This window comes from Myotis yumanensis, unplaced genomic scaffold (genome assembly GCF_028538775.1).
Source record: "Myotis yumanensis isolate MYYU_CA2020_CCGP unplaced genomic scaffold, mMyoYum1.0.hap1 SCAF_5, whole genome shotgun sequence".
Classification (NCBI taxonomy): Eukaryota; Metazoa; Chordata; class Mammalia; order Chiroptera; family Vespertilionidae; genus Myotis; species Myotis yumanensis.
Genome location: NW_027223756.1, coordinates 89,589,728 through 89,609,431, shown reverse-complemented (window position 1 = coordinate 89,609,431; position 19,704 = coordinate 89,589,728). Strand labels below are relative to the sequence as shown.

The window sequence follows — 19,704 nt, the reverse complement described above, 5'->3', positions numbered from 1 at the left end:
ATACTTGACTGGGAGGATCCAGCCTCGAAGCCTTAAAACCCGGGATCAGTTACAGATGGTTTCCTGTGCGCCCGTGCATTCATTTCATGTTCATTCATTCTTTCGTTCATTCACTTGCTCACTTAGCGGGTGCTCCTGTGTGCCAGGCCACCATTGATGCACATGGCAGGGGCGGTGGGACTGGACCAGTTTGTAGGAAGGCTTGGGTGCTGGAGAGAGAGGGTCTGGCAAGGAGAGTGGGCGCCATCGCTGGGCCAGCTGGGTGCCTACACACTTCCACTGAGTGCTCTCAGCAGCCCTGGACGGGCAGACTGGGCTCACCTGTCTAACCAATGAGGAAGTGAGCATGCCCCAGTCCCTAAGCGGGCACGTGGGAGGCGACCCTGCTCTGCACCCCCCAGCCCCTTTGGTCCTATTTCAGGCTCACAGCCTTTGTCCTGAAGTCCTTTGCCCAGGCGCGAAGCTTCATCTTCATCGACCCCCGGGAGCTGGCGGCCGCCAAGGGCTGGATCGTGCGGCAGCAGCAGGTGGACGGCTCCTTCCCAGCCACAGGCAGGATTCTGAACAAGGACATCCAGGTGAGCGGCCTCCGGGCCTCCTTTCGGTCCCTGGCCCTGCCCTGCCTGCTCCCGGTGCTGCCGGGCCGGCCCGTGCGGTGAGGGCTGCCCCCTCTGGTCGGAGTGAAGCCGAGAATCCTCTTGCAGGGCGGGATCCATGGCACAGTCCCGCTGACGGCCTATGTGGTGGCTGCGCTTCTGGAGACGGATGTGGCCTCGGAGGTGAGCGCAGGGGCCCAAGAGATCAGGCGGGAGGAACAGGGGAGGGGTTTCCCCTGCTGGCCTGTGCGGGCCAGGCCTGGGTCTGGGTCCCCTGCTGTGTCATCCCTGGCACCTGCCCCGGAAGGTACAGGGTGCATCTGGACACCACACCTTCACAGCAGCCCCACGCTCTGTCCTGGTCTGAAGATGGGAAGCTTGGGGGGAGCTGCCTTCTGCGATCTTCATGACACTAAAGCAGAGTCAGCTTAACTCCACGGCTCCCCCGGTGCCCGCGGGAACACGTGGCTCATTTGCTAATCCTTAAATGCTTCCAATCACTCATTTCTCCATTTAACCATTATTTTGAGGCAGTTTCCCTGAACCTAGCCCATCACTGGACAATAAACTAGGTTTCCGTCCTCCAGCAACTCACACTGGGGGGTGGGGGTGGGGGGGTGAGTGTGAGCAGGGTTGGTGGACTCTCTGGAGGAGGCAACTGTTGATTCGAGGCCTTGAAGCTGAGAAAAGCCGAGCAGTGGGTCTCAGAGGCCAGCGTGGCGACGAGGGGAGGTGGGTGGGCGGCCAGCGCTCTGCCTGTGTCCCCAGAGCTCCTCTGGGTTGATCTGCTGTGCTCGGACTTCATTCGGGAAATGCTGGCACCAACATAAAAGCAAGGGGCTGTGAGCCATCCAGCGCTGTCCCCTGGCACGCAGGTGGGGGTGCTGGGTGGGGGGTGGGTGGGGGCAGAGTGATCTCTCAGGGCTGCACTTTCCACACCCCCTCCCCCAGGAGGAGAGGGGCGCCATTGCCAGAGCGCGGCGCTTCCTGGAGTCCAGCGTAGCCCTGGCCTCGGACCCCTACACCAGCGCCCTGACTGCCTACGCGCTGACCCTGCTCCGCAGCCCGGCAGCCGCCGTGGCCCTGCGGAAGCTCCGCAGCCTGGCCATCACGCAGGGTAGGTGTCCCGCGCCTGCCACCCCAGTGGCCGCTGTGCGGGGCCACCCACTGTGCCCAGGGAACAGTTCGGAATAAGGAGGCATCTCGTGCTCACTTGGTTTTGTTTGTGGGATTATTCACTTATTATTGCATCTCCTAGTGGCGTCATTTGATGACGTGGATTGAGCCGGAGCATCACTTTCTCCCCCCAGGAAATAGGGAACACTGACCCCCATCCCCCCAGGGAGGACACTGCTCAGGGATCCCCAGCAGAGGGTCCCCCAGGCTTCCTTAAATCACCCCTGGCAGGGGCTGGTCTTCACCCGCCCCCATCACTGGGTGAGCTTCAGGGTGTCAGTCTCCCCAACTACAAAATGATTACCCACTGTGTCCGGGAGTGCCAGTCACCACTGACTGTGACCTCTCTGAACGCCCCCACACCGAGTCCCCTCCCCGTCACTGCCCCCACGCCCGCCTCCCCGCATATTCCCAGCAGCTGCACTGGGGCTGAGCCTCCACCCTGGCTTTTCTGCTCCAGACATCCCCTGGAAAGTTGTTTTTGCTACTTAAGGGGAAAAAAGTTAGAAAGCAAAACTCTGAGAGCAGCCAGCTGGCTCCTTGGTGTCTACTTGGGACTAAATGCAGGGATGGGGGGCGGGGGTGCCTGGTTTGTTCAGGGTTTGAGGGCCTTTTACAGCTCACAGGACGGAGCCTTTGCAAGTGGGGAGTGGCTTCCTGGGACACATCAGGGCTTAGCCAGGAGGGAGGCCATTGGTTAGTGATGCCGCCAGGGGTACAGGAAGGCGGGGTCTGTCACGTAGTTGCCAGATCTGAGACAGCCCCAAGGCCCTTCCTGTCCCCGCATCCCCCCACTGGGACCCAGTCTTTGGGCCTCTTCTTGAGACCACGTGCCCTGCTGCCCACCCTGGGATGCCAGGTTGAACGCCCTGGGGTGTGGCCCTCATCCGTCCTGGCCTTGCAGACGGGGTCACCCACTGGAGCCTGACGGGTTCCCAGGATCGGGGCAAGGACACCTTCATGAGCTTCAGCGACGGGGTCCCCCAGGCAGGTACTGCCAGCCCCTCCCCCGCTGCCTGCTGTGGGCCCTGGGGTTTGGGTCCTGGCGGCCACCTCTCCCGTTGCAGTGGTCTCAGCGGATGTGGAGATGACGGCCTACGCCCTGCTGACCTACACCCTCCTGGGGGATGTGGCCACGGCCCTGCCCGTGGTGAAGTGGCTGTCCCAGCAGCGGAACGCCCTCGGGGGCTTCTCCTCCACTCAGGCGAGCTGGGCAGGGCCAAGAAAGGGGCTCGGGTCTGGGCAGGGTCAGCACCGTCCAGGAGGGGGAGCCGAGGGGCCGCTGGCCAGCCTGGTCGTGGCGCTGAGGGCAGCCTCCCCTTCTGTCCCCAGGACACCTGTGTGGCTCTGCAGGCCTTGGCAGAGTATGCCATCCTGTCCTACGCTGGCAGCGTCAACCTCACCATCTCACTGGCCTCCACCAACCTGGACTACCAGGAGACCTTCGAGCTGCACAGGGCCAACCAGAAGGTCCTGCAGACAGCCGTGGTAGGTGCTCCCAGGGCTGGGAGTCGGGGCAGCTGCCTGCCCACCCATGTGTCTGCGGGGGGATGACGGTGTCCTCTCTCCCCAGATCCCCAGCCTCCCCACCGGGCTGTTTGTGAGCGCCAAGGGCGAAGGCTGCTGCCTGATGCAGGTGAGGGTGCTCACAGGGGCATCTGGAACCCGGGACCCTGGGAGGGGTGGGCCACAGCTCTGAGCTCAGCATGCGGGGTGGGTATGTGAGAGAGACTCCAGGACAGACTGTCAGCACCCCATATGCAGGGCCCAACGAAGGTGACCACGTGTCCCCTTGGATATCGGGTCCCTCCAGAAAGATCCGTTTGACTGGGTTCCCCCTGGCCCTCCCTATAGTCCCTCTGTCACCAGGTCCTGAGGTTTAGCTGAGCTCTGGGCTGGGGCAGGATGGCCTCACGGGCTCTGGAGAGTGGGGAGAAGGCAAGTCTGTCTGGAGACCTTTGCAGCCTCAGCCTTCCCATCTCTAAAATGGGAGCCCAGATGGCACCGTGGTCTCAGCGGAGGTAGAAGAGAGAGTCCTGGAGGCGGGCAGACCTGGCTTAAGGCCTGTAAAAAAGGGATGATGGTCTGTTTAAACAGCTTTGGGAATTTCAAGGCTAAATGGAGTAACCGTAGTCCCCAGAACCGTTGCTAATGTCACTGTCATCGTCATCCTGGCCTCTCCCACCTGTCCCTGCCTTGCCCCCACCTCCATTCCCAGAGCCCTAAGACTCCGTCTTCTCACCCACCCCAGATTGATGTCAGCTACAATGTGCCAGACCCGGTGGCCAAGCCGTCCTTCCAGCTGTTCGTGAATCTCCAGGAGCCCGAGGCTGAGCGGCCCCGGCCCCCAGCACCAGCATCCTCAGCTGATGATGACGACCCAGCAGCCGACCTGCATCACCAGGAGTACCAGGTGACCCTGGAGGTGTGCACCAGGTGAGGCCTTCTGCCCTGTGCTTGTGTCAGTCCCAGCCCCCTGACAGAGATGGCATTGGCTGCAAACACCAATGATTTGGGAGCCCAGTGGTGGCACCTGCCCTGACCTGGGCCCCCAGCCTGCCAGTGTCAGAACCCACTATGTGTGCCACCTGGGTATGGGCTCGCTCAGGCCTGAATCCTCAGGGAGCCTCCCGACCCTCCCAGGGGTGGTGGCCACCCTGTCCCCTCGGACCCGCAGTCTGCAGGTTCCTCTCTGAATGTCAGCCTCCCTCCTGTCACCAACGCCCAGCACAGGGGAGCAGGCCCCAGAGGCCAGAGCCACATCCCGTGTCAAAGAAGGGGAAACGGAGGTCTGGCACTGAGTGACTAGGTTCCCCTCAGGCCCAGAACCCTCAGCAAGGCCCCCTCCTTATGGCCTCCGTGTCTCAGCTATGAAAGGGGCTGACGGGTGACTGGCAAACCGTGTGTGTGCAGATGGCCTGCCAGTGAGGACCAGGCCAGGACGTCAGCCACGTGGGTGGTGGGGGGCGGAGGGGGCCGTGAATTCCACCAGGGGCCTTGAATTTGAGCCTGTTCTCTTATCGGAAGGTGGCTGCATGCAGGGTCCTCCAACATGGCTGTCCTAGAGGTGCCCTTGCTGTCGGGTTTGCGGGCGGACATGGAGAGCCTGGAGCAGGTAAGGCGGCTCTGGTAGGCAGAGGCCAGGGGGTCTCTTGTTGGTGGTCCTGCCCAGAGTGGCAATTCCCAGCACTTCCTAAAATGGGTTGGTTGATGGGTTTTTTTCCCCCACTTTCTGGGCAGAGTTGGTGCTTTTGGGCTGGCCATTTGCTGAGGGGCCGGTGGGAAGCGGGGGGCTCTCTGATTAGGTGAGTCTCCCCTCAGGCTGGCCGGCCATGCAGTGGAGGGCTTCAGCAGACTTGCTTTAAGAGAGACCAGTTTCATGTCCTCTTTTGTGGGGGAGGGGAGGTGCACAAAGTGGGGGACTGTCTTGCCTGGGCCCAAGGTGGTCTACAGTGTGGGGAGGGGGTGACCAGGGGGACTGGAAGGAGTGCCAGGGGAAGGAGGAGACCAGCACAGAGGCTCTGGGGCAGGGGTGGCTCAGTGGTTGAGTGTTGACCCATGAACCAGGAGGTCATGGTTCGCTTCCCCATCAGGGCACATGCCCGGGTTGCAGGCTTGATCCCCAGTGTGGGGCATGCAGGAGGCTCGATCCCCAGTGTGGGGCGTGCTAGTGTTAGAAAGAACCCACTATGTGTGCCATCTGGGTATGGGCTTCTCATCATTGATGTTTCTCTCTCTCTCTCCCTCTCCCTTCCTCTCTAAAATCAATAAAAACAAACAAACAAAAAAACTGAAAAGAGGTCCCAGGCCGGGCAGGGGGGCTGGAGGGAGGGGGTTAAATGGTGCAGGTGAGGCAGGAGCTGGTGACAGGGCTCAGCCACAGGGAGACCTGACCCGGGGCTGGAGCCAGATGGGAAGAGGCTGCAGTAAGAGGTGAGGCACCGCTAGGGACAGGGGCTGCCTTGGGTGCCCTCTCCTGGGCTGGGGGGTCCCCAGGGCCTGGGGAGTGCTCATTGTCATCCCCTGGACCCTGCCTATAGGGACTTGTTGATGACAGTGGGCAACCTCCCCAGCCTCTGGGGCCCCGGCTTCCCCAGGCCTATCTCCCACTGACCACACTGGGCCCCAAAGAGATGGGGGAGGAAGCAAGCATTGCAGGCAGAGGGCCTGGGGGAACCCTGACCTCTGGCTTCCTCACCAGCTGCTCCGTGGCCAGCATGTGGCACTGAAGAGGTACGAGGTGGCCGGACGCAGAGTTCTCTTCTACTTTGATGAGGTACTGCCAGCTGGGGCGGTGGGCAGAGGCCTCCTCAGCACCCACATTGGGGAGGGCACAGTGGTCACGGTCCAGTGTGATTCCTCCAACTATCTCATACCATGAGAAAGAAACCGGGAGAGTAATCAGGCACAGCTGCTGTAGCTGATGGTGTGCCCCAGCCAGCTGGTTTGGTGGGAAAAGTTGGGGGTGGATGGAATATAGTATTCAGCCACAAAAAGAATGAAGCACTAACGCAGGCTACAATGCAGATGAACCTCAAAAACATGCTGAGAGAGGCCGGGCACAAAAAACCACATAGTGTGTGATCCCATTTATATGAAACCAGAGGCCTGGTGCACAAATTCGTGCATGGGTGGGGTCCCTCGGCCTGGCTGGCGAGGCCATCTCGCCCAGCCCAATTGGGGCCAGCTGGGGAGGGACCTAGAGAGGGCTCCAGGGCGTGTCCGGCCCTCTCACCCAGTCCCAATCAGCCAGACCCCAGCAGCAAGCTAACCTACTGGTTGGATCATCTGCCCCCTGGTGGTCAGTGTGAATCATAGCGCCTTGTCGAGTGGTCGACACTTAGCATATTACGCTTTTATTCTATAGGATGCGCAGAACAGGCAGACCCATAGAGACAGGAAGCAGAGCGGCAGTTGCCAGGGCATGAGGGAGGGGCACAGGGAAGGGGAGGATGGGGAGTGACTGCTTTGGGGACAGGGTCGCCTTTAGGGTGATGAACGCTCTGGATGTAGACAGAGGTGATGTCACACACGCTGTGAAGGAACTAAATGTCACACACAGCGAGGGGGGCCCGCTGCAGGACTGGGGCGCTGAAAGGCCAGCTGAGACTTATTTCCCTGGAGAATAAAAGGACCCACGAACTGAAATGGGACCAGGTTTCTGTTTCACTTCTCCTGGGTACCCCGAAATCAGCTAGTCTGGGTCCACGCTTTGGGGTGCCAAGGAGCATGGAGGCCGGAGCTCAGGCCGTGGGCCGAGTGGTCCCAGCCGAGCTCGAGCCTGAGCCCGAGCCCGAGCCGAGCCGCCCGCTGCCCCGCAGATCTCCAGCCAGTGCCTGACTTGCGTGCAGTTCCGGGCGCTCCGCGAGCACGTGGTGGGCAGGACGTCCGCGCTGCCCATCTCCGTGTACGACTACTACGAGCCCGGTAGGCCCGCTGCCCTCCCGCACCCCGGCTCAGCCCCTCACCTGTCACCCTCTCCCATGGTCACCATCCCCCTCGCCCCGCAGCCTTTGAGGCCACGCGTTTCTACAACGTCAGCGTGCACAGCCCGCTGGCCCGGGAGCTGTGCGCGGGGCCCGCGTGCAACGAAGTGGAGCGCTCCGCGGCCCAGGGCCCTGGTGAGTGCGCGGGGCCCCGCCCGCTGGGAGCTGAGATCTGCGGGGAGGGGGCTGGCCTGGCAGAGGGGGGTCGGCGTGGTGAGGCAGGAGCACCCCAGCTTTGTCAAAGGCGCGAGTTGTGGGCTGAGGGGCGGGGCTGAGCGGGGAGGTGAGACCAGGGCGGGTGGAGAGCCCTTGCCTCCGGCTCCTCCACAAGGTCTGGGCGGGGCCGGAGGTCCCAAACGTCTTGAACTGGTTTTAATTTAAACCTTTTAAATTTTAAAATTTATTTTAGTAAGCACTATGCAAATATTTGAACGAAATTACACTAGATTAAGGCTCAGAGCCCCCAGTAACTGCAGCGCACCGGCCCCCACACGCGGAGAGGGGTGGCCCTGCCCCCAGGGACCCGTCCCCTACCCAGGCACGCTGGAGACGCAGGCCGGTGGGGAGTTGGGGTGCCCTGGGCTCTGCCGACTTGGCCTCGTTCCCCAGGCTGGTCTCCTGGCGAGCGGGGGCCCCGCGGCTGACCCGAAGGAGGAGGCGACCATCGCGCGCTGCGACTGCACCCGGGACTGTAGCGCCCGCTGGGACCCGGTGTGCGGCTCCGACGGCGTGGTCTACAGCAGCGCCTGCCGCCTGCAGGAGGCCGCTTGCCGCAGGGGCCTGAGGCTGCAGCCCGCGCCCCCGGGCCGCTGCTCCCTCGGTGAGGACCCACGTGCGCCCGGCCTCGGGGATCCTGCCTCCCCCAGGAGTGCCTCACCCCATGCCTGTCACGCTCTCTTCTCTCCATCTCCTCCTCCCCAGCACCCGCCCCTCCTCCGTATCACCTCCCCTTCCTCCCAGCACCTCTCCCTCCTCCCCAGCACCTGCCCCTCCTCCCAGCACCCGCCCCTCCTCCCCAGCACCTGCCCCTCCTCACCAGCACCTCCCCCTCCTCCCCAGCACCTGCCCCTTCTCTCCAGCACCTATCCCTTCTCTCCATCACCTCGTCCACCGTCCGCCCGTGTCCTGCATCACTCACTCCTATCCCCTCCCCCTCTCCTTCCCTCCCCTCCCGTTCCCTTCTGGTCACTGCCTGGCTGAGCAGACCCTGCTACCACTCCCTTGGCGAGGACCTCTCTTTCCCTTGTTCCTGTTTGTCTGAGCCCCCCCCCCCCCGCCCCCACACACACACATCTGAGCCCCCTCCTCCCACTTACCTATTTCCCCTCTCCATTTCCCAGCTTCCTACTTTGTCCCTCACTTCCCGCCCTCCCCCACCGCATGGATCCGTGTCTCTCCTCCCCCTGCGGAACCAGGCTCCTCTGTCTCTCCCCCTTCCCTTCAACTTTCCCCCTTATTTGTGGCCCCATCTCCCCCCTCTCCTCCCCCCCATCTCTCTGTCCCTTTGGCTTCCTGTCCTCCCCCATCTTCGTTCCTTAGCCTCTGGGCCTCCGAATCTCCTTCCCAGTCTTGCTAAGTCTCCTCCCCCGCCCCTTCCTGCATCTCCCCACCTCTGACCTGTGTCCCTTCCCCTTTCTCATGACCTCTCACCTCCTGTCTTGCTCTGGGCCATGCATCTCCTCTCCTGTCCCGCTGGGCTGTCTGCCATTCAGTCCCCCTCCATCCAGCACCCTCTACCTACTGAGTCCCCCCTCTTTCCAGAGCAGCCGATGCCAGCCTCTGCTTATAACTACAACTATGGCCCGGTCCCCCTGGACTCTGGGCCCCTGTCAGCCAGCCAGGAGGCCCTGGACTTGGAGGGGGAGGCAGAGGACAGGTGAGCGCTGGGTCTGCCCCCACCTCCTCCACTAGCCCTGGATCCAGGCAGAGATGGGAGTGACAATGGAGGGGTCAGCCTTCTGGGGTTTCCAGGATAAGTGGGGGATCCTGTCTCCCCCACCCATGTTCATCCAGCACACAGAGAACAGCCTGTCTGTGCAGGGTGAGGCTGAGAGAGCCCTTCCCAGGGAGGACTAGACCAGGACAGACCTGTCCCTGAGACCCACTGGGCTTGGGACCCTGTCCAAGAAAATATTCATGCCCAGCTGGCGTGGCTCAGTGGATGGAGCGGGAGGTCACCAGTTCCATTCCCAGTCAGGGGTCAGGGCACATGCCCGGGTTGCTGCTCCATCCCCAGTGGGGGGCATGCAGGAGGCAGCGGATCATTGATGTCTCTCTCTCTCTCTCTCTCTCAAATAAAAAACATATTTTAAAAAATAAAAGAAAAAGAAAATACTCACAACACAAGGAAGGCTCTATTTAAGGGGGGGGGGGGGGTGGGTGGGTATCGAGATAGGTAGAGGGAGTCTTGCGGTGGGGAGAGAGAGTGGACCCAACTCCGAATACAGGAAGTGGGGATTTATAGCCAGGGAGCAGGGTGGTGGGTGAGTGGATGGAAAATTACTAAGAGGAAACATCAGGGGTAAGAGGGAATCTGGCTAAACCAACACAACAGAATTCTTGCTTAGGGCAGGCGGGTTATCAGACATTGTCCCCTGGGGTGTGGATGGGGCGGGAGAGGCACCTGACCGGTGTGAGGGTGATCCGATATGGACGGTGGGGATTCGGGCTAAACCCACTTAGTGGATTCTTGCCATTGGACAAAACCGGGATGAACACAGCAGTCCAAAAGCAGAGACCTAGTTGGAAAAGAGCCCAGAGGAGCCAGCGTGGAGTTTGGTCAGGGAGGGAGCCTTTGTCACCCCAGTGGAAGTGGTCAGACCCGAGAGTGCTGTGGGGTGAGGCTGGGAGGGGGCTCCTGAGCAGACTTCCTGGAGGAGGCCTATCTTTTGGGGTGACTTACAGCAAACTCAGTAGCTCAGCGATGTGTCAGGTGCTTGGGGCTGGTGCACCAACAGGCCTCAGGCTCTGTCTTCTGAGCCCTGACTTCCTCCAAGAGAGTCTTAGCCGCCCCACACCAGTGGCAAAGGCTGCTCCTGACCCCACTCAGCAAAGCCCGCAAGAGCTTCCGGGGTGCGTCATTCTACCTGCGTTCCACGTAATGATTGACAAGGCTGGGTTCAGAGCTACTGCTGGAATATTTTTGTTTTGTCCCATCTGTCCCTCCCTTCATGCTCTCTTTTGGATTAATTAAGTATTTCTTTAGAATTCCATTTTAATTTAGCGAGTGTCCTTTTAGCCTTATTTTTGTTAGTGGTAGCTCTGGGGCCGGGTGGGGATTACCATATACATCCTTAAGCTTTTCATTATACTTGGGGCGACTATTGTACCGCTTTGCCAAAAATGTATCACCCTTGAAGGTGTGTGTCTCCATTTTTCGTCCTCACCCATCCTCCAGGCTGTAGCTGTTGTACACACACTGAACTCTCCCAGTGTTGGCACCCCCTTCGGATCTGACCCCTCTCTCCAGTGCCTCCCAAGGGGTCTGCTTTCACTTCTGTTTTGGAGAGGGGATTTTTGTTCAACTTTTTAAAAAATGTTTTTATTGATTTTTTAGAGAGAGAGAGGAAAAGAGAGGGAGAGAAATATCGATGCGAGAGAGAAACCTGGATCGGTTGCCTCCTGCACACACTCCAACCGGGGATTGAACTTGCAATCTAGGTATGTGCCCTGACTGAGACTCGAACCCGCAACCTTTCGGTGTGTGGGATGATGCTCCAGCCAACGGAGTCACCCGGCCAGGGCCAGCCCGCCCATCTTACTGCTCTGTCACCATGTCCACGTGCCCTCATTTGCAACCGAGCCTGCACGTTCCCCTCATGTGTGGGTTTGTGTAACCACGACCCCAGTCAGGACACAGAACAGCTGACACCTCCAGGACCCCCATTTCACAGCCACCCTCATCACTGCCCCCACCTCCCCTCCTCAGCCTCATCGGTTTCTCCCTCTGTAATTTTGCCATTTTGGGAATACTATGTAACGGAGCTGTAGAGTAGGCAACCTTTTGAGATTGGCTTTCTCACTCAGCAGAGCTCCCTTTCCATCCAACGTGTGGTTTTTGTGCGTCAGTAGTTCCTTTTCACTGCTGAGTTGAGGCCCTCAGGTGGCTTTTCGATTTGTGAAGCCCTGTCCCATCTTGGTGGCCCGGTTGGGTGGGCAGGGGCCTGTGGGGCTGGGCCCCCTATGGGAGGTGCTGCTGTCTCAATGGGCGGGGCAGCTGGCTGAGCCACGTGCAGGCCTGTGGAGGTGGAGGCCAGTGGAGGTGGAGGCCTGTGGAGGTGGAGGCCAGTGGAGGTGGAGGCCAGCAGAGGTGGAGGCCTGCGGAGGTGGAGGCCTGCGGAGGTGGAGGCCTGCAGAGGAGGCCGGGTCTGGGAAGAGCTCACTGGGCCCCTCAAGACCTGGCAGCCCACACTCTTTCTCCTTCTCTCCCCACCAGTCAGAGCGGCTTCTCTTCCTAATGCTCAGAGCTGGACCGGATCTGGCTGCTTCCTGTTCCTGTCCACCCCGCGGGAAGGAGGCCACTGGCTGCAGAGCTCCCTTGATTGCCTGGTGGCTGGTGGGCCGGCCCAGGTGGCCCCACCTCCCAATGAACCCTCTAACCCCAACCGCAGAGACCTGACTGCCCCATGGATGACTGGCCTCCTGGGGGGCCAGCCCCCACCTCCACCAGAGGGAAGGCCTTGGGCGGTGGCTGGAGGCCCGTTGTCCCCCAACTCCACAGCTGCAGCTGGAGCTCGGGGCACCCAGCCTCCATCCCAAGGCTGACGCCCCCTTTCTGCGGACCAGAGCAGCTCCCTCAGCTGGACATTCTGCTCCAGGGAGAAGGGATGTTTCCGGGAAGAATTCATGGCCCAAGGGCTGTTTCTGAGAGGACAGGACTCTGGATAAATCAAGGACGCATCCGTGCTCTCCTTGGCATCTTTGAAATGAAACAGGCTGCCTTTCTCCAAAATGCAAAGCCTGGCCTCCCTTTGGGGAACCCGGGCCCCCAGGCCCCCCGAGCACCTCCCCAGACCCCGGCTTGTACCAGGATGGTCACAGTTCCCACACACTCCGCCCAGTCTGGCCTCAGGGGCGCCTGATGTTTAGTCTTGGGCAGATGCACTTAGATCTTACTGCTGTCAAGGCCTCACCCCTGAACCCCACGTTCCCTGGCACCCCACCTGGAGGACCATCCCCCTCCACAGCCCCAGGGAGGGGGGCGCCCCAGCTCCACAACCCACTGAAGCTGCAAGCTCAGACCTTCCTGCCAGGACTCCAGCTGGGCTCTGATTCCTTTCTGTAACCCTCTCCCATCCGCCTGCCTCCCCACCCCCACCCGACCCCCACGTGGTATTTATTTCAGACCAACCCTCAGAGCAGCACAGAGCCCCTCCAGGGCCCGAGGTGGCTGCCCCGCCAGGAGGTCTCTGGTGCAGCATCAGCAGTGATTGTCCCATGCCCCTGACCCCCCGCCCCCGCCCATCTACAAGGGACAGTTCACTGGACGAGCCCCGTATTTCACGCACTAGAGGCTGCTGGTATAATAAAAGCTCGTTTCGATGGTCGCCTCGTGGGGGCCAGCCCCAAAAGCTTGAGCCGCAGTTCCCATCTGGCCCCCCAGGCCTCTGTTCCTTCATCCACAGCCCAACCTTCCAGAGCAGGTGTGGGGGGAGGGTGCTGCACACGTGCACCCCAAGATTCCCCCGCATTTGTAAGAAATGACACCATACGGAGTTCCTAGTGCCCCCACCAGAGTCCCCCAGTGGTAACATCTTAGAAAGCTAGTACTTCACACACCAGGCTACTGGTGATCTTACACTTCCCCAGGTGTGAGAGAGAGAGTGTGTGTGTGTGTGTGTGTGTGTGTGTGTGTCCGTGTGTCCTTGGGCTGCCCCCTCACCAGCTCCTTGTCCCCCAGACCAGAGACATAGGCCCAATGTGAATCCAGGATGACCCCCATCCCCTGTGCCTTAGGAGGCTTGCTAACCCCACAGCTGCTACCTCAGTGGCTGCTGATAACGTAGGCTGCTCTCCGGAGAGAAGGGGAGAGTGGCTGCTGCCTTTCCTGTGTGGCATCTCCCTCCCACTCAGTTCAGAACAGCTGGGGGTGGGGGTCTGAGACTGAAGCCCCCTGCCCCCAGGTGCACAGCGTCCCCCCTTTAGTTCCCCTCCCCCCTCGTCCCGGCGATGAGGAGTTAGAAAGCAGGAGTCAGGTGAAAGGGAAGAGGTGACATCTTGCAGCCAGGGGACAGCAGGAGGCTGAGCCTGTGGCTCCCAGTGATGGGTTGCATGAGGCTTTGGGGAGCAGAGTGGCGGTTTCCACAGTGATTGCTCAGGAGACACCCTGAACCCTGGAGCTGGAAGCTGGGCTTCTGAGAACAAGAACCTCTAACCAGGTTCCCCCTGCCTGGGCCGCCAGGGTGGGAGGGTCTGAACCTTCTCCTGGAGGGGTTCTTGGATGGGTCCAGGGCACCATCAGCCTGTCTCATCCCCACCTGGACACGGGGGAGCTGGCGGGCCTGGGAATCTGCATTTTGCCCATTTTGGTTTCCTGGGGCTGCTGGAACCAAGTACCACAAACCAGGTGACTTAAAACAACAGACATTTATTGTCTCAATCCTGGAGGCCAGAAGTCTAATATCGGGTTGTGGGCAAGGCTGGGTCCTCTGGAGGGCCTGAGGGAGAGTCCCTCCCAGGCTGCTCTCCCGGGTTCGGTGGCTGCCAGCAACCCTTGTGCTTAGCTTGTGGCCACAGTCTCTGACTCCATGGTCACACAGCTTTCTTCCCTGTGTCTCTGTGTCTTCTTAGAAGGACACTAGTGGCCCGGTGCATGGATTTGTGCACATTAAAAGGAAATGAATTAGAAGAAATATTTTATTTTTTTATTTTTTATTTATTTATTTTTTAAAAATATATTTTATTGATTTTTTACAGAGAAGAAGGGAGAGGGATAGAGAGTTAGAAACATTGATGAGAGAGATCGATCAGCTGCCTCCTGCTCGCCCCCTACTGGGGATGTGCCCGCAACCAGGGTACATGCCCTTGACCGGAATCGAACCCAGGACCCTTGAGTCCACAGGCTGACACTCTATCCACTGAGCCAAACTGGTTCAGCTAGAAGAAATATTTTAATATAGCTATTTGCCCTTTCTGTATAATAGACGTGTCAACCAAATTCACAATTGACAATGACAGATCGAAACACACGCGTGCAATTGGCGCCAGCGAGAGCTTTATATCTATCGTGCATGTGCTAGTCAACTTAGCCTTTTCCTGTATAATAAAAGAGTAATATGCAAATTGACCCTAACAGCAGAATGATGAGGAACAACTGGTTGCTATGACGCGCACTGACCACCAGGTGCCAGACGCTCAACGCAGGAGCTGCCCCCTGGTGGTCAGTGTGCTTCCACAGGGAGAGTGCCGCTCAGCCAGAAGCCGGCTGATGGCTGGCCAGCACAACGGTGATGATGGGAACCAGCGGGCCTAAGCCATTAGTTGGACATCCCCCGAGGGCTCCCGGGCTGCCAGAGGGATGTCTGACTGCCAGCTTAGGCCTGATCCCCCCCCGGGGAGCAGGCCTAAGCCGGCAGGTGGACATCCCCTGAGAGGTCCTGGACTTCCAGAGGGCGTAGGCCAGGCTGAAGGACCCCTCAACCCCCGAGTGCACAAAGTTTTGTGCACCGGGCCTCAGCAACCCAGCAGTAAATATCAACATGAAGCAGATTATTATTGTAGATCATGCAGGGAGAACAAAGGGTAAACTATTTAACTGCAGCAGTGTTTGACTATATTCTGTGCAGTGAGAAAACCTGACCTCGTTTTCAAGGCCCACCATTTCTTCTTTTCAGTCGGGTCAAGTTTCTAAGCTTTCTAAATCTCCATTTTCCGGCTAATGAAAAGAAAATAGGATTCCACCGAGTCTCCCATCTACCTATTCCAGGACTTCTGTGAGGATCAAATGAGATGAGGCACAGGAAAACTCTTCACAGACATTTGGTTTCAGTGTAAAATGATTGCACCTGGCTATAAAGCAAGTCGTGTTCCTGGGCTGAAGAAACTGCAGGAGGTTAGCTGCTAGGGAGAGAAGCCGGGTGTTGCTATGTGACCTCATTACCTGGCGCCCACGGTAATGTTTCTGGGCTGGGCTGGGCTGTGGGCTGCATTTTGCGCCATGGGGTCTCGGCGGCAGTGGCTGTGATTTGGTGGGCTGCTGCTCCGGGGTGGTGGCAGGGCCTGTGTCCCACTTGGGGGAAGCCGAGTGTTGCTTTGTGGGCACCAGGTCCGTGGTGCTGTTTCTGTGTGTGCCTCACGGCAGCTCCTGCATTGAGCATCTGCCCCCTGGTGGTCAGTGTGCGTCGGACGGTCGGACACTTTTTTATATATAGATTAGTCATGACAGGTTTAGGGCTGATCCTACCCCAATGTGACCTCATCTTAACTAATTACACCTGCACAGACCCTATTTCCAAACAAGCTCATTAGAGGTTCCTGAGGGACATGAATTTGGCGGGAGACCCATTCAACCCAGTACAACCCCTCTTTGTTGCTCTGCCTCCTGAGGGGCTGTCAGACGAGCGATGAGGACCTGGTGCCTGTCCCCGGGTTGCCCCTCTCCTTGGAGACCGTGGTGGAACTTGGCAAGCAGCGGAGCAACCCTTCCCGCACCTTGTCCCTGAATTCAGTCGACACGTAATAGTAGATGAAGGGGTCCACGCAGCTGTTGAGGGTGCTGAGTGCCAGGCTGGGCACGTAGGCAGCGTACAGGTTCCCCCAGGTCTCTGAGCCTGGGTCCGAGTAGTGCAGCAGCAGCAGCACATTGCTGGGCGCGAAGAAGGCCAGGGCCGAGGCCAGCACCAGCGCAGTCAGCCTCAGTGCGTGGCTGTAGCGCTGGCCTCCAGCGGCCAGTGAACACAGGGTAGCCCCGTAGCAGAGCAGCATGGCCAGCAGGGGCAGGAGGCAGCCAAACACGGCCAGGCAGACGAAGGTGGGTCGCCAGTAGGAGTCCTGGGTACCTACGGGATGTGCGTCGTGGCACAGCACATGATCCGATTGTGACACATTGTAGGTCTGCCGCTGCAGCCCCAGGGGCAACACCAGGGTGGCCGCCACCAGCCAGGCCAAGGTGCAAAGCCCAGTGGCCAGGCGCGGGCCTCGCAGGGCACGGGCCCGCAGTGGGTATACTACGGCCAGGTAGCGGTCCAGGCTGATGGCAGCCAGCAGTAGCACAGAACAGTACATATGGCCATAGAGTGCGGCTATGTCCAGGCGGCAGGCGGCCTCGCCAAAGGGCCAGCGCTGGCCCCGAAGATGGTAGACAATGCGGGGTGGCAAGGTCAGGGCCAGCAGCAGGTCAGCAGCTGCCAGGTTCATGAGCAGCACCGTGGATGGCAGCCGAGGCACTCGCGTGGCCAGCACCCACAGTGCCAGGCCGTTGGCAGGCAGCCCCACCACCAGGACCAGCCCATAGAGAGCGGGCACCATCCTCGTGGGCACCCAGCCCAGCAGCAGCGCCCGTGAACTTTCCGAAAGCTCCAGAGTGTAGCTGCGGTTGGCATAGGGCCTGCCGGGGAAGGTGCGAGGCATGCAAATTGTTGCCCCCTGGGGTTTGGTCCAAGGTTCCAGCTGGCCATCTGGGGGAGGGAACGGGGATGGAGGCGTCATCTCCTGCCTTTCAACCAGCCCTCCTGCTGGATGGTCCCCCCACAGGGGCTACAGCCCAAGCCCCAGCTCACAGGAGCCCCCCCAGGTTGGTGGGACAGAGTTGGACATGGAAACCCTTTCCCCATGGGCTCAGGGCTGAGCTGGAGGGCCCCCCAGTCCCGTGTCCTTCCGCCCATCTATCATGCTCCCCCAGTCCTGAGGCAGCACCTGGAGTCACTCACCATCTCCTTCCCCTGTGCTCCAGCCTTCATCGTAGACACTGGGGGTTGGGGTTCCACCCTCAAGGCTGAATCCCAGGGCCAGGGGCCCTAGCAGCAGGAGCGCCCACATGCTATCGGGGCCGGGCGCCGGCTGCTCTGGGCTTCAGCCAACTGGCCTTGGGCTTCCTATCTGCTGGACCCCCACCCCCAGCTTCCTGAGTGGAGGCGGGGGAGCGGACAGGGCCAGTGAGATAAACCAGCCCCTGCCCTCAGCCAGCCTGTGGGAGGCCCACGGATGACCTAAGTGGCCTGGTGGCTGGGGCCACTTTGTCTGGCAGAGGTGCCTCACGGGGTACGAGTGCTGGGCCAGTGAGATGGGGAGGAAGTCTCAGGCTGCAGCAGCCCCACCACCCCCTGTCCAGACCAGGAAGCTTGTGTGGGCTAAGTGGTCACTTCCTGCTGGCCAGTCACAGCCGCCGTTCTCACAGCAGCCAGTCCTCCAGGTCACGTCCTCCATCAGGAGCTCTTGGCCTTCCTGAAACCTCGTCTCTCTCTGGTGGGCAAGACTAGAGTCCTGTCTTTCAGGTCATAGGTCAGAGCAGGTGAACCCCCTGTCCCACCACATGTGCCCAAGCCCCAGGTCCTCTATAAGGTCTGCCCTGCCTTCTCGCCTCCTCACCCACTACCCAGCACGACCGCCTGGGCATGTGCCAAGTGAGGTGCCGAGAGGGGGAGAGGGGAAGGCGCCTTGTGAGTTGGGTCTGCTGGGGAGAGCGGAGGAGGCGTGAGCCCTGTTGTCGTGTTGCCCTGAGTGTCCAGGGGAGCCTGGCGCAGCCACCTCTGGGCGATGTCTGTCCTGAGTTCTCCAAGCGTCTTTTGCTCCTGCCCTGGCCCCACCCCAGCCTGACTGGGAGAGATGGTCACACACATCCACATCTGAGGCCAAGGGAGGCAGCAGGCCAGCCCAGGTCGGGACACCGGAGCCATCTCCCAGGAACCCTCCTTCCTCTGCCGCCCCCCCCCCCCCAATGTTCCTGTATTCTGATGGGGCCACTGTGCAGATGAAGAAACTGAGGCTCAGAGGGAGCGTATTCCTCTCTCCTGCACCCAACCCCCACCCCCTCTCCCCTCCAGGGCCTAGAGAAGCCTCCAACAGTCCTGCCTGAGGAGCCAGGACCTCGGGGCCCTCAGTTCTGTGTGGTCAGGTCTGGGCCATGGGCCTGTGTCTGGGAGCAGGAGGACCCCAAGGGGCAGTGGGGGTGGTAGAGGGGGTCAGATGTGGTGTCTTGGCACAGCCACCCTAATCTCATCACTCTCAGGGACACAGAGACCAGCAGGAAGTGACTGAGCAGTTTGGACATGGCCAGAGGCTGAGATGCTGAGTCCCTGCCCCCAGCCCCGGGGTGAGGGGGGACTGAGGCCTAGAGCACTCCCACTGGGCCAGGGCCTCAGCCAGGAGCTCTCCCATTCGGGGTGGTTTCCACCAGTAACAAATTCAGCCCATGCCTACGTCTCTGGATGGTGCACAACTGATGATGCCTTCAGCACAGGAAAGCCAGGATGGGGACCCCTGCCACCCTCCAGGGAACTTGTGCAGGGAATGCTGGGGATGGGACACCGGGCCAGGGCAGACTGGGAGCCCCCAGAAGGGTGGTCTGACTCAGGAGTTCCGTGTCTTGGAATTTATGGCAGACACACGTGTGCAGGAAGGTATCTGTACAGGGGCTATTACCAGCAAGGCAGGGCAGGGGTGGGGGGGGAGGGGTTGCCCATTGACGGCCCCTCCCCCCCACCATGGAGACAACCCTGTGCCAGCAGAAAGAAGGGACCCCAGACAGGGAGGTGTCGGCTGCTGTCCTGTCCCAACTGGGTGACAAGTGATGCAGAGGTGTCTGCCCTCTGCCTGCAATCAGGAAGCTGGGGGTGGGGGTCCAGCAGAAGGAAGCCCAAGGCCAGTTGGCTGAAGCCCAGAGCAGCCAGCGCCCGGCCCGATCACATGTGAGCGCTCCTGCTGCTGTGGCCCCTGGCCCTGGGATTCAGCCTTGAGGGTGGCACCCCGACCCCCGTGTCCTGACGGCTGGAGCACAGGGGGAGGAGACGGTAAGTGACTGGGGCAGCTGCCTTTGGGGAGAGGGACTTGGGCCCCGACTCCTTCGTGTGCTTCTTTGTACTATTGGAACTTTCTGTACATGTGTCACTTTCCATAAAAACTTACGTTTTTAAAAAAGCAGGAAGGTAGCTTCAAAAAGGAAGGGAATTCTGACACATGCTACATGGATAAACGCTGAGGACACTATAAGCCAGACACAAAAGGACATACTGTATGATTCCACTTACACGGTTCCTAGTCAGATCCAGAGACAGCAAGTAGAATGGTGGGTGCCACAAATCCAAGCTAGTAGAGCCTCCTTCTCCAAGTTGCCTGCTACCCCTGACATTCTGGAGGGGGAGGTGGGGACCATGAGGGGCCCCACATGGGTGGAGGGGCCCCTGGGAGGCAGCAACAGCCACTCAGGGAGGTGGGCAACTTCTGGGAGAGGACTGGCCAGGTGGGCAGGGCAGTGCCAACTGAGCTCAGGAACCTGGTGGTAGGCACTGGGC

At 60.1% G+C, this 19,704-nt stretch overlaps 2 protein-coding genes across 2 annotated transcripts in view; one reads left to right on the top strand and one right to left on the bottom strand.

The window, feature by feature from the left end:
- CPAMD8 (C3 and PZP like alpha-2-macroglobulin domain containing 8) overlaps window positions 1-12,828 on the top strand; it is a 61,013-nt gene extending 48,185 nt beyond the window's left edge. The window contains 16 exon segments of the mRNA XM_070416334.1: window positions 422-578; window positions 705-779; window positions 1,548-1,713; window positions 2,677-2,763; window positions 2,840-2,976; window positions 3,105-3,260; window positions 3,346-3,408; window positions 4,024-4,208; window positions 4,800-4,887; window positions 5,974-6,048; window positions 7,094-7,199; window positions 7,283-7,393; window positions 7,868-7,884; window positions 7,886-8,078; window positions 9,020-9,134; window positions 11,694-12,828. Coding sequence (XP_070272435.1) covers window positions 422-578; window positions 705-779; window positions 1,548-1,713; window positions 2,677-2,763; window positions 2,840-2,976; window positions 3,105-3,260; window positions 3,346-3,408; window positions 4,024-4,208; window positions 4,800-4,887; window positions 5,974-6,048; window positions 7,094-7,199; window positions 7,283-7,393; window positions 7,868-7,884; window positions 7,886-8,078; window positions 9,020-9,134; window positions 11,694-11,715 — 1,753 coding nt within the window. The 3' untranslated portion in view covers window positions 11,716-12,828.
- A 1,289-nt stretch (window positions 12,829-14,117) lies between these two features.
- Window positions 14,118-17,233, bottom strand: F2RL3 (F2R like thrombin or trypsin receptor 3). Its single transcript, XM_070416336.1, has 2 exons — window positions 17,125-17,233; window positions 14,118-16,872 (listed from the first exon to the last, which is right to left on the bottom strand). The coding sequence occupies exons 1-2, from the start codon at window positions 17,231-17,233 to the stop codon at window positions 15,809-15,811; spliced, it is 1,173 nt and encodes a 390-aa protein (XP_070272437.1). The 3' UTR covers window positions 14,118-15,808.
- Between the last annotated feature and the right edge of the window lie 2,471 nt (window positions 17,234-19,704).